At 40.0% G+C, this 13,302-nt stretch overlaps 1 protein-coding gene across 36 annotated transcripts in view; it reads right to left on the bottom strand.

The window, feature by feature from the left end:
- The window catches only part of ITSN1 (intersectin 1), a 200,261-nt gene that overhangs the window by 95,006 nt on the left and 91,953 nt on the right, over nucleotides 1–13,302 (bottom strand). For all 36 annotated transcript variants that reach the window (XR_010600018.1, XR_010600015.1, XR_010600017.1 and 33 more), the window contains 2 exons: nucleotides 8,925–9,012; nucleotides 8,055–8,194 (listed from right to left, as the gene is read on the bottom strand). Coding sequence is in view for 33 of the 36 variants with exons in the window: in XM_065589903.1 (XP_065445975.1) it covers nucleotides 8,055–8,194; nucleotides 8,925–9,012 (228 nt within the window). In the remaining 3 variants the exon portion in view is untranslated. The remainder of the gene's footprint in view (nucleotides 1–8,054; nucleotides 8,195–8,924; nucleotides 9,013–13,302) is intronic.

The following is a 13,302-nucleotide window of genomic DNA, read 5'->3' as shown; positions in this document are numbered from 1 at the left end:
TAATTAAAACAAGTACAGAAACAGTTCCCTTACCATGTCAAATCTTTTTAAAAAAACGTCCCCTATTTTTTTTCGTGGTTTACATTTAACACATTACCGTACTGTATTTCTGTCGTCGCTGCTGCTGCCTGCTCGTGTACTTCCGGTTCCAAATGAGGTGTGTGGTTGACCGGTCAGTTCATAACTCTGAGGTTCTACTGTACCTTTTTATTTATTTATTTATTTTTAAAAAACACATATCTAGACTTACCTTACAACTAAGCTTATTTTATAACAACTAAACATGGTTTATAACAAGAGTTGAAAACCATTGCCACCTTCATCCGCTAAGACCAGAGTTGGGTGCTTTCACTAGAAGAGTGATGTCTCCATTCCAGTTTGAAGAATCTGAGTAGGTGTCAGCAAGGTCAGTAACTGCTACGGGAAAAATAGAGCCCCTAGTGCAGGGGTCGCCCACGCTGCTTCCCGCAGCCCCCATTGGCCTGGGATGGCGAACCGCGGCCAGTGGGCGCCCCGATCGGCCGAACCTGCCGACGCGGTAGGTAAACAAACCGCCACGGCCCGCCAGGGTGCTTATCCGCATGCCAGAGGTTGCCGACCCCTTCCCTAGTGTTTGATATCTGGTCCAAACAGGTAAATAATTTCCGTTCACTCTTCTAAATAAAAAAATTTAGAATCTTATTTATAGCTATATATTTAGTTATGTAGAATCTCCAGTTTTTAAAAATGTAAAAAATGTTTAAAGGCATTTAAGTTCACCATTTTCTTTTCCCCAACAAACTGGCATACTAGTTCATATTTTGCTGAGCAAAAGATTTTGAATATGAAGTACATAAGCAACCCTAACAAGCAACATACCCAATAAAATTGGGTATCCAATAGCAAATGGTAATTTCCAACTGTTATCTGAAGGTAAAACTGTAATTAAGAAAAGGACTTATTTGCAATAAATAGCTCTCTTGCATCAGCTATAATAAAATGGGAATTAAATTATCAGGATTTACATTTTATTTACTGTACTGTCTTGCTTGGCATGACATTTAAAAAAAAAATCAGCATCCCCACAGTACTATATAAGATACCAACTAAACAAACTACCACTACATTTCAACAGACAGCTGAATGAAACTCTGCTAAATATTCAGTTAAAAAAATACAGTCCAGTACCTGCTCTTTATAAAAAGATAGGTAACTGCAAGTCGTAAGTTAGAAAGCTATACATTTGTTGAGATATTCATAACTTTAGGAGTTCATATTTTATCCATCATTTGTGGTGTTTGCAAGATTATCAATGTGTTATCCAAAAGGTGCAAGTAGACACTGTTTAAAAATAAGCAACTAAACCACAGATATACATAAATATTTTGAAAAGTTAGAGAGCACTGTCAAAGTTGCAAATCTAAACAGTCAAGAAGTGTAACAGTAAAGATTCTGATGCTAGATCCAAGCAGAAGGCAACCTCTAGTCTGGTGGTGGGCAACGTGCAGCCCGCGGGCCGCATGTGGCCCGCCAGTAGTCTGCCAGACAGTTTGTTTACATTGACCGTCTGCAGGCACAGCTGCCTGCAGCTCCCAGTGGCCGCAGTTCACTGTTCCTGGCCAATGGGAGCTGTGGGAAGCAACACGGGCCGCAGGTTGCCCACCACTCCTCTAGTCCCACTACTCACTGAGGGGCTCTCCCACCACACGAAGCATCATCACTCCTGAAGCAGCTGTACTATCCTTGACAGAAACACTCCCACTCTTATGCCCCATAGCAGCAGCCAGGGAAAAACTATCATCTAATGAAGATGAATTTTTTAACAGCCTCTCGTATAATACCCAGCATCACAAAATGCAGTGCTCTATATGAATAGAATATGTATGATGCAGCATAAGTGTTTCTGTTTAAAGTTTCTTAACACAATGGTCAAAACAAGGAGATTCATTGTTTTAAATGTTATACTCAAAAGAAAAATAACTACTAGTACCCTGTCCTGGTTGTAAGTGAAGGGACTAGGGTGACCAGAGAGCAAGTGTGAAAAATCGGGACAGGGGGTAGGGGGTAACAGACACCCATAGAAGACAAAGCCTCAAATATCGGGACTGTCCCTATAAAATCGGGACATCTGGTCACCCTAGAAGGGACACAAGAAATACTACTTTCATCTAGGCAGTAAGTAAAGATTAGATCAAAATTCAAATTTGGATCTAAACTTTTGATTAAGATTTTGTTCTAGCACCTCTTATTAAATACCAACTTAAACACTGCATGCTCATCTGTTTATGGGAAAGCAAAGCACATAACTGGAGGTGGTTCATCACTCTTAGATTGAGATGGATGAATACTGCCTGTCTAGGACATGGAGACCTTTAGAAAGAAGTCTAAGTGGTTGACGCAGCCCAGGAGAACTGCCAGGCACTGCAACATTGCATCTTCCATTGCCACTGATTGGAAGATAGAAATGCTCAAATGTAAACAGTCATTCATATGTAACACTTGTCCAGTACACATTGACTAGACAGGGTCTGAAAACAACTGGAATATTACACAAAATAAGACTTTTTTCCAAGAACATGGCTTTAGTTGTGTGCCACATTTTTTCTGGCTTTGAGAGTAATAGATCAGTAACTTAAACCTATTTTTAATATCAGTTGGCTACACTCATTTACTGGCTTTCACCTCTTGTATGTATATTAACATACATGCTAAATATGTGAATCTCCAGCATTATCTGAAATTAATATCTGATCTTTGCAGCCAAGAATTGTATTTACAATGATTTTTTTTTTAAACTGATCAATCTTACAGGGTTTCTAAATGATTGCGGCCTTTGTAAAAGTCAGGGTTTGTATATAAACAACATATATGCACAAACTGTATTACATAAAAAGAGAAACATAATAAGCCTTCCTTAACCCAGAACTATTTTATATTTCTATGTAAAAGACTGGATGCAGGTAGGCCTACATCATACTCAAACATATATTTAAACTAGATATAATATACAGGCCAAGATTTTCAGAACAAGGTACCTAAAGTTAGGCTCCCAAACCCATATTGAGACATGAAATAAGTGGCCTGATTTTTAACCATTCTATACATATAGCAGCTCCCACTGACTTCATTATTCTTATTCCATAACACTCCCCAAAATTATATATAGCATTAGCTACTGTCAGTCTTTTTGTTAATGCGCTTCAAATCTGATCTAAAAGTAATGAACGGGCACTAGGACAGTGGTTCTCAACCAGGAGTATGCATACCCCCGGGCGTATGCATAGGTCTTCCAGGAAGTACTCAACTCATCTATATCAGTGTCTCTCAATCTAGGGGTTGCAGCCCCCAGCGGGGTCACCGGACAGGTTAGGGGGATTGCAAGTATGGGGCCATCATTAAGAGGTGGCAAGCAGGGCAATTTCCTGGGGCCCCAAGCCACAGGAGTCCCACAAAGCTAAATTACATGCTTCAGGTCTGCTGCCTGGGGCCCAGGCTTCAGACAAGGCTATCAAGTGTAAAACAGGCTCAAGTATCACACAGATATGCAAGTACAATATTTATATTCCAATTGATGTATTTTATAATTATATGGTAAAAACAAAAAAGCAAGCAGTTTTTCAATAATGGTGTGCTGTGACACTTTTGTATTTTTAGGTCTGATTTTGTAAGCAAGTAGTTTTTAAGTGAGGTGAAACCTGGCAGTACACAAGACAAATCAGATTCCTGAAAGGGGTACAGTAGTCTGGAAAGGTTGGGAAACACTGTACTAGGAGACTGCCTAAGACAGCCAACTCATTTAATATATTATGGACGTGGACCAAATTCAAACTGGTGATCTACAAGTTATAGAATGGTCAGTCTTTTTTTTTTTTTTTTAAACCAGTTGCCTCAACCATGCAGTCCCAACAACCTGAAGATTTTCACGTATACAGTAAGGAAGCCCTAAGATACTGCTTTTGAAAACCCAACTCTGAGTGACTGTAGAAGGGTCCGGACTCACCCCTGCAGTGCCTCCTGCTGGTTGTCCAGGGAATTAGCTCACCAGCCTCTGGAGCGCCCTCTACAGGGCGGTGATCCGCCCTGACCTCTGCACTGGCCCCCCCGTGTCCCTCCCAGGACCCCGGTGCCCCTTGCTCTGGGTGCTGCCCCCTGGCAATACCCACACACGCTAGGTCTCCCTCCCTGGGGAACCCCCACCCACTATCCCCACCTTGCCTCAGCACTAGGCCACTGCCAGTCACCAACTAGCCCCCGCTTCCTGGGGCAGACTGCAGTAGAGGCCACTCATCACTGGCAAGGAGGGTTTGGACCTGCTGCCTTGGCCTAGCCCTGGGCTGCCCTCTACAACCCCCAGTACCCCTGGGGCTATCCAGGCTGGAGCTCCCCAGCTCCTCAGCCTTTCCCCAGCCCTGCTCCTCTACAGGTACCCTGTCTAGCTCCCTGCAGCCAGGCCCTTCTCTCTCTGAAGGCAGAGAGACTGCTGAGCTCCTGGCTCCCAGCCTTTTTATACAGGCCAGCTGTGGCCTGATTGGGGCGTCCCACCTGTGACTATTTCCCCAATCATTCCAGTAGCTTTTCCCTTTGCCCCAGCCCTCTGCCAGGGCTGTCTTAAACCCCTCAGGCAGGAGTGGGGTAACCACCCCGCTACAGTGACATTATATTCCAAAAAGAATGAGGAGTACTTGTGGCACGTTAGAGACTAACCAATTTATTAGGGCATAAGCTTTCGTGGGCTAAAACCCACTTCATCGGATGCATGCAGTGGAAAATACACACACACACACACACACACACACACACACACAACATGAAAAAAAAATGGGTGTTGCCATACCAACTATACATATATATATATATCTTCCTACTGTATTTTCCACTGCATGCATCCGATGAAGTGGGTTTTAGCCCACGAAAGCTTATTCTTTTTGCTGATACAGACTAACACGGCTACCACTCTGAAACCTGTCATTATATTCTAAAGAGCTTAAAAAACCCACTCATTTTGTGTCCACTCATGAGTTTTTGACTTGAAGGAATAAGCGACTGAAGAGCCCCAGCCATAATGAGAAATTTAATAGAAGGACCTTTATTAAGTAAGACTTTTAGGAGGATTGAGAGAACTGCTAGCCAAACCACCAGTCTTCATCTACCTCATGCTTACATGATTGTGTATACCATTAAGACACAAGGAAACAATTATAGTAATTCAGATAATTTAGCCAATACTCTGGCTACCACAGGCCTTCTCTTATCAGGGAATATAAAATACTATAAAATATATGCAATGGAAGTGCGACCTACAGTTGTGACCTTAAGAACCCCTCAATGCCAACGGGCAAAAGATTCACTATTCTGTAACTGCAACGCTTAACAGGCCTGACAAGCTCACTACACCTGCACTATGCTACACATTGCTTTTATAGTATTTATCCACAAAGAAGGTCATGTGAGGTCTTCAGTTAAAGCTGGGGAATACTGTTCACTAATATTGTTGCAAAAGGTAGGTACAAATACCATGTAAAACACATATATATATAAAAAAATTACACACACACACACACACTCAAACGTTAGGCACTTATTTTGTATCAATGCAGATTTGACATACAGGTTTCTGACAAAGGATGTATATTCACCTGTCTGCCTCCGTTCACATGTAAATTAAACGTTGTAGGCCAGCACGATGAAAGCCCTATTTTCATACAAACTCAACAGGAGGAAGTGAAGTTAACATTTAATCAACACACTAGGGAATAAGCCACAGGGGTCATCTTGACTCAGGAAACAATTACTTTGGGGAATATAAGGAGGCAACAGGATACCCCTTTTTCCTGCACTTGAAGTTATCGGGGCAGTGTGTTTATATTAATGAAAATGGGATCCCAAACAGCCTTGGTTGGAAATGCTTCGAAGACCGCTTTTAGACTGATGGATAGCCTGTTAAAGTTAAGTGTAGTCTCTAGAAACTATGTATTGATTTTGCTTTATATATAACCTGTTTCCATTATCCTTACTTTTTTAAATCTTCCCTTTGATAACAAACTTATGATTGTTTTCACTATAAATGTATCTCAGTGCTGTGATGTTATACAGTGGCTGATCCTCAGTTGAATAAAAGAAGCTGGCGTTTACACCATCCCCTTGGTGATAGCAAAACTGGTATTTCTGTGAGTAGCTGGTGACAGGGTCTAGATATCACAGGGGAATGCTACAAAGGAGCTTGGTGACTGGGATAAACCTATCGTTAACCTGTAAAGTAAATCAAGGGCTGGCACTGGCCTGAGGGGATTGTTTGTTTGGCTTACAGATTGGTGTTCTCAAGGAGCTGATGCAGAGTTAAGCACCAGCAAGTTTGTCTCTTGCTGGAGGTGTGGGAGGGAGTAACAAGGCAACTCAGTCTTGGGCACCTCCAGACGTGCCACAATCGTATACTCTGTTGTTAAAGAGAGGAGCAGTAATCTTAAACACGTTAGAACTTCAGATAAGACTTGACCTATGGTCTCAGTAGTGAAAAGGCACACTAAATACTTTTGTTAAATTATTCAGTTTACCTTATCTCTCAAAATATAGTGTTTTATCAACTACTGACAGACAGGTGATTAGTGTGGTCTCCTTTTCAAGAATAAAGTGAATTAGAAATCTAATCTAACAACATTATTTTAGGATATATTCACAGAAAAGATATGCAATTCATATCTGTAGCCAAATTAACCTAATATAAAGACAGTTCTCCTAATCAGATCTAATTTCAAACCAGAATCAGCTATAAAACCTTTGCTTGTGTTGCAGTATAAAAAACAAAATGTTCAATGTATTAGTTGTATGTTGCAGGAAATACTGTATCTTCTCCTGGATGCTGTTTTTTAAAAAAATATCCACGGAAACAGTGAGATTAAAAAGTTCCTTCATATTAGGTTATCATTTTCCTTTTTTTTTTTTAAATGCAACTGTCAGGAAGAAGTCTTAAACACTATCTTTGAAGGATGTTCTTCCTCTCCTAGCTGTTGCCATTTCTCTACTTTTACTGTGTGATTAAATAAAGCACAGTCTCAACAACTGACTAATCAATCTATGAACTGACTAAACAGGAGAAGTGAAAGTATGGAAAGACAAAAGAAAAACAAACTACAGTCAGGAACAAGCGTGACAGAAAAATTCTGCATAGAAATCAAAGTCAAGTCACTTTACAGGTATGTTTAAAATGAAGGGTCTGTAAACTTGCAGAAATACCCATATATACTCATTCACTAGCCCGTTTGTTTATAAGCCGACCCTCCAAGAGGGTTAGGTAAAAAGAGTAAAAACTGTATGACCCTTTCATAAGCCGACCCTATATTTCAGGGGTTGGCAAACTTTGACTCCTGGCCAGTCAGGGTAAGCCACTGGTGGGTTGGGATGTTTTGTTTACTTGGAGCATCTGCAGCCATGGAGCCCCTCAGCTCCCTGTGGCTGCAGTTCACCGTTCCCAGCCAATGTGGGGCCCGCAGCTCGCATTGGCTGGGAACGGTGAACCGCAGCCACAGGGAGCTGCGGGGCTCCATGCCTGCAGATGCTCCAAGTAAACAAAACGACAATGTATTAGATATTCAATTCAATGATTCCATAGAGTTTAAAGTCATCAAATTTTGGTGTAGACCCGTTTATAAGCCGACCCCCGCTCTTTGATGCGTCATTTTTTTTTTACCAAAAATATTCGGCTTATGAACGAGTATATACGGTAGTAATTACACCATATTTCCAGAATGTCTGTTTATAGATGGGGAGGGTAGAGGTTGGTAGTTTTTTTCAAGTGTAATCATAGATCTGGGATCAGCTCATTTGAATTTATTCACAAATGGGTTCAGATTTAATCTGGAACCTCTTGTTCAGCGTGTACAGTAATGCCAATTTATCCAAATTTTGTTTCCTTAAAAAGGAGGAGAGTACAATATATTTCAGAATGCTGTCGCTTTGGATAATGGTCTTAACATTAAAATTTTGAACGAAATCACATCATAATAAAATGTTTCTGCCCATGATCAAATTAGCAGCTGACCAACCAAACATTTAGAAAAACGGGGATTAACATAGGTTACCTTCAGTTGATTATTGAAAATATCAATCTCCTGAAGTTTTGATCTGGTTTCTTTTTCTACTTCATCTAGTTGGTCTCGAAGCTGCTGGCGTACTAGTTCCTTGGCTTCTAAGGCTCTTTTGATAGTAAGAAGAGAATCTCCTGTTTTTAAAAACATATTGTCAAATGAGATATTTTCTTACACTGACATCTTTAGGTCACACACTGAACCGTTTCTCAGCATTTCTCTTGCAAGATAAAAAAATTATTAGTGATACGAATGATATATTGCGCAAATAGACTCAAACTTATTTTTAGATAGATATAGATATATACGGAGGTGAAAGTAAGCTGGTCCGGTCCGGTGTACTGGCAAGAGCCGGTACACAACCGACTGTACTGGCAGGGGGCAGCTTCCCCAAGTGGGCAATTTAAAAGGGCCCTGGGCTCCCGGCAGCAGCCAGAGCCCCATGCCCTTTAAATCGCTGCCAGAGCCCCACTGCCGGAGCCCTGGGGTAGCAGCGGTGGCTGGGAGCCCCAGGATCCAGCAGCAATTTAAAGGGCCCAGGGCTCCCATCAGTGGCCGGAGTCCCTGGCCCTTTAAATTACCACCAGAGCCCCGAGGCTCCCAGCCCCTGCTGCACCTACAGCTACCCTAGTGCTCTGGCAGTGATTTAAAGGGCCTGGGGCTCCTGGCTGCTGCTACCAGAGCCGGAGCCCGGGCCCTTTAAATTGCCATCGGAGCCCCGGGGTAGTGGCAGCAAGTTAAAGGGCCTGGGATTTACAAGCCCCGCCCCTTCTGCCTGAGGCCCCCCCACCCAGGACCCCAGCCCTGTGTACCGGTAAGTCCCTTAAGTTACTTTCACTCCGGATATGTATTATATATACTTACTGTGCAAACTGTTCTGCTGAACTTGTTTTAGTTGGTCATTGAGTAACTGTTTTTCTGGAATCAACCTTCCAAGCATCTGCTGCGACTCCTTGGGGAAAAGATAAAGGAACAAGTTATTGACTTTAACCAGAAATAGTCACTAGCTTCACATTATACCGTTTTACCTTCACTGAAGAAGTCTCTCTTTTCAGCTCCATTCATTCAGTCAAATATTATCAAAGCACTTGTTGTGTGGGACCATTTCTTAGTAATACAACTACATACAGGTACATCCTATCCCCTAAAAAAAAAGCCAATGAGTCAAATCTGTTACTTCAGAAACTGCTCCCATCTAACAAACAAACTTGATCTCAGCTAGTTCCAAAGCAAGATCTGACTGAAATTTGTATAAGGGTACAAGTATCTACCTAGTTGGGTATTGAATTGGGCCCTTAGAAAGTGTTTGTGGGTCACTTAAATGAGTAATTGGAAGTTTCATCAAGAGGAAGAAGATTTAAGGATTGTCGATTTTATTAATCCTTCAAAGATAATAAATAATCTTCATTTAAACAAACACATAACCACCAAGATCTGCTTACTTGTGGACTATGAAATAAGAATACTAGAGTTCCAGATCTCTGCTTAGCATTCCAGCAGAGATCACAGTTCATTATTTGCTTTACAGGAACCCAGTTGCTTTACAGGAATCCAGAAAGCTACATATAAATAAAAGTTTAATTGTATATGGCAGAATATGTATAATCCTTGTTATTTCTGGGGGATGATAATTGTTAATTCCACTACATACTTTTCCAGTGCCTTAGGAATCATAGAATCATAGAATATCAGGGTTAGAAGGGACCTCAAAAGGTCATCTAGTCCAACCCCCTGCTCAAAGCAGGACCAATCCCCAGACAGATTTTTACCCCAGTTCCCTAAATGGCCCCCTCAAGGATTGAACTCACAACCCTGGGTTTAAGCAGGCCAATGCTCAAACCACTGAGCTATCCCTCCCCCCAACATCAAGTTGTCAGAACAGATTACAGAACCCTGATATGAAATGGCTTAATATACAAAAATGTCAGTATCAATATCTCAGTATCTTTGAAAACAAACTTTCTTTTAAGCAAGTTACTTCAGCAGCAGTTTTAACGATTTAACTACCTGACAGATTTGTCATAAAGGACCATAAATGACATAGCATGACCTTCTACATAAGTATCACACACCTGGTTAATCCCTTTGTGAGTCCAGTCAAAGATTTGCATTTACTTACAAGAACACCTATATGATGGTATTGAAATGACTGTCAATTAATTGACGTTAACTAACACTATTAATGCAAAAAAATTAATTGTGATCATAAAAATTAATCACGATTAATTGCAGTTTTAATTGCACTGCTAAATAGAATACTAATTGAAATTTATTAATTGTTTTTGAATGTTTTTCTACATTTTCAAATATATTTATTTCAATTACACAGTACTCACTTTATATTATTATTTTTTATTCCACATATTTGCACGGTAAAAGTGATAAAAGAAATAGTATTTTTCAATTCACCTAATAAAAGTACGGTACTGCAATCTCCTGTAAGTTCAACTTTCATGACAAAATGTAGAACAATGTAAAAATTATATATATATATATATATCTGCACTCAAAAACAAAACAATGTAAAACTTTAAAACCCACAAGTCCACTCAGTCCTACTTCTTGTTCAGCCAATCACTCAGACAAACAAGTTTGTTTACATTTACGGGCAATAATATCACCTGAAAGTGAGAACAGGCATTCACATGGCACTGTTGTAGCTGGTGTCACAAGATATTTACATGCCAGATGCGCTAAAGATTCATATGTCCCTTCATGCCTCAACCACTATTCCAGAGGACATACGTCCATGCTGATGATGGGTTCTGCTCGATAATGATCCAAAGCAGTGTGGCCCAATGCATGTTCATTTTCATCATCTGAGTCAGACGCCATCAGCAGAAGGTTGATTTTTTGTGGGGGAGGGGAAGGGGAAAGGTTCGGGTTCTGTAGTTTCCGCATTGGAGTGTTGCTCTTTTAAGACTTGGGAAAGCATGCTCCAGACTTAGTCCCTCTCAGATTTTGGAAGGCACTTCAGATTCTTAAACCTTGTGTCGAGTGCTGTAGCTATCTTTAGAAATCTCACATTGGTACCTTCTTTGCATTTTGTCAGATCTGCAGTGAAAGTGTTCTTGAAATGAACAACATGTGCTAGGTCATCATCTGAGACTGTTATAACATGAAATATATGGGAAATTGTTGGTAAAACAGATCATGATACACAGAATTCTCCCCCAAGGAGTTCATTCACAAATTTCATTAACACAATTTTTTTAATGAGCGTCATCAGCATGGAAGCATGTCCTCTGGAATGTGGTTGAAGCGTGAAGAGGCATATCTGGCATGTAAATACCTTGCAATGCCGGTTACAAAAGTGCCATGTGAAGGCAGCATTATCTCCATAAATGTAAACAAACTAGTTTGTTTTAGCAATTGGCTGAACAAGAAGTAGGACATTTGTAAATCGCCCTTTCAAGATAAAGAGATCGCACTACAGTACTTGTATGAGCTGAACTGAAAAATGCTATTTCTTTTATCACTTTTACAGTGCAAATATTTGGAATAAAAAATAATAAAATAAAGTGAGCACTGTACACTTTGTATTCTGTATTGTAATTGAAATATATTTGAAAATGTAGAAAAACATCCAAAAATATGTAATAAATTTCAATCAGTACTCTATTGTTTAGCAGTGTGATTAAAACTGCGATTAATCACGATAAATTTTTAAAATCACGATTAATTTTTTTTTAGTTAGTTAATCGCAATTAAATCAACAGCCCTACTTTTAATACATGCAGTAGTTTGAAGAGCAGTCACTATTTTAATTAATTCAGCTTTTCACTCCCAAGAAACTTGGAGAAAGGATCATTTAGTAGAGCCTTTCCAAATGTGTTTATTGACGGCTGTATAGTAAGAGTGTGGTATCATAAATGTCAGTCAGATGTATCTCACTCAACCATTAGGCACTGTTTGATTTCAAACTGAAATTAAAGGGAGAGACCCCATCTTATGAAGATCATTATTACACCTCTACCTTGATATAATGCTGTCCTCGGGAGCCAAAAAAACTTACCGCGTGATATTGCACTTGCTTTGATCCACCGGAGTGCGCAGCCCCGCCCCCCGGAGCACTGCTTTACCGCGTTATATCCGAATTCGTGTTATATCAGGTCGCGTTATATCGAGGCAGAGGTGTACTACTGATTTTTGTAAGTTTTTGAATTAAGAGTCTGGGAGCCTCCTTTAAAAAAAGACCAATCAGATGCCTTTTGTTTTCTCCTCTATAAATGAGGTGATCATGTATATTTATGAATATTTTTGAGGAATTGATGTCCTTACAATTTCTGATTACTTTCTGGGTTCTCCCAAGACAATTTTGCTCTTTCCTATTGATTAGTCACCATTATTTACAGGTTTGTGATCATACAGTGATAAATCATTCAAGCAGCAACAACTGAGGTATATAACATTAATGTTGGATCAGTGTACTGGGAGAAACGGATACTGCAGGGCCATGGGTTGCATATTGTTAAGCTTAAAAAAAATAAAATAAAATAAGGATATGATGGCAGTCCAGTTCCAATCATTGTGAACAGAGCATTTATAAACAGTTAATGCTCTCTGTATTAATTGCATTGCTGGATGCTCAGGATTCAATTCAGACTGTATCCATTTACCCAAACCTAAACCTCAATGAGTGGTTTGAATGAAGGTTAGAAAGCAGGTAATTTTTAATAAAGTTGATTTTGTTCTGGAGATTTTAATGGAATTAAAACAGAGGGCAAACTAATGATTGAGATAAGCAAAAAGCGGTTGTATGCTGCATAGGGTATATTTAGGGGGACAGGGGTATTTCTCCCCCTCTCAGAACTAATACAGTTAGGCAAACAATTATTTTTTTAAAAAGAGGGTAAATTGCTCCCCTTCAGATCTCCTTCTACGGTGATACAGTGAAACTCATGGCATAAAGTTAGTATAAAAGGTAACATTTTAAGGACATCTGCATGCATTCAAGCCTGGTATGCATGTGATAAAAATAAGTAATGTATAGGCAGACATCAACAGGGACATGTGCCAGCTATTTGTTCATTTGCATCTTATAACAGTATTAAAATGTTACTTGTTTGCAGCTATCTAGTCCTAAACATAACTTATCTATGTAACCATGTGTTTCCAACTAATGTTAGTCTCAGCCACCTTCCCCTCTGTACTCTCCACTTCTTTGTTACAGTAAGTGCTTAGCATAATGTGGACTTGATCCCAACTGAAGGTTTCTGGACATAACTAATATAAATAATTA

The sequence above is a fragment of the Chrysemys picta genome, chromosome 1, assembly GCF_011386835.1.
Source record: "Chrysemys picta bellii isolate R12L10 chromosome 1, ASM1138683v2, whole genome shotgun sequence".
Taxonomy (NCBI): domain Eukaryota; kingdom Metazoa; phylum Chordata; order Testudines; family Emydidae; genus Chrysemys; species Chrysemys picta.
The sequence above is the reverse complement of the archived record's forward strand: the minus strand, read 5'-3'. Positions and strand labels throughout refer to the sequence as shown.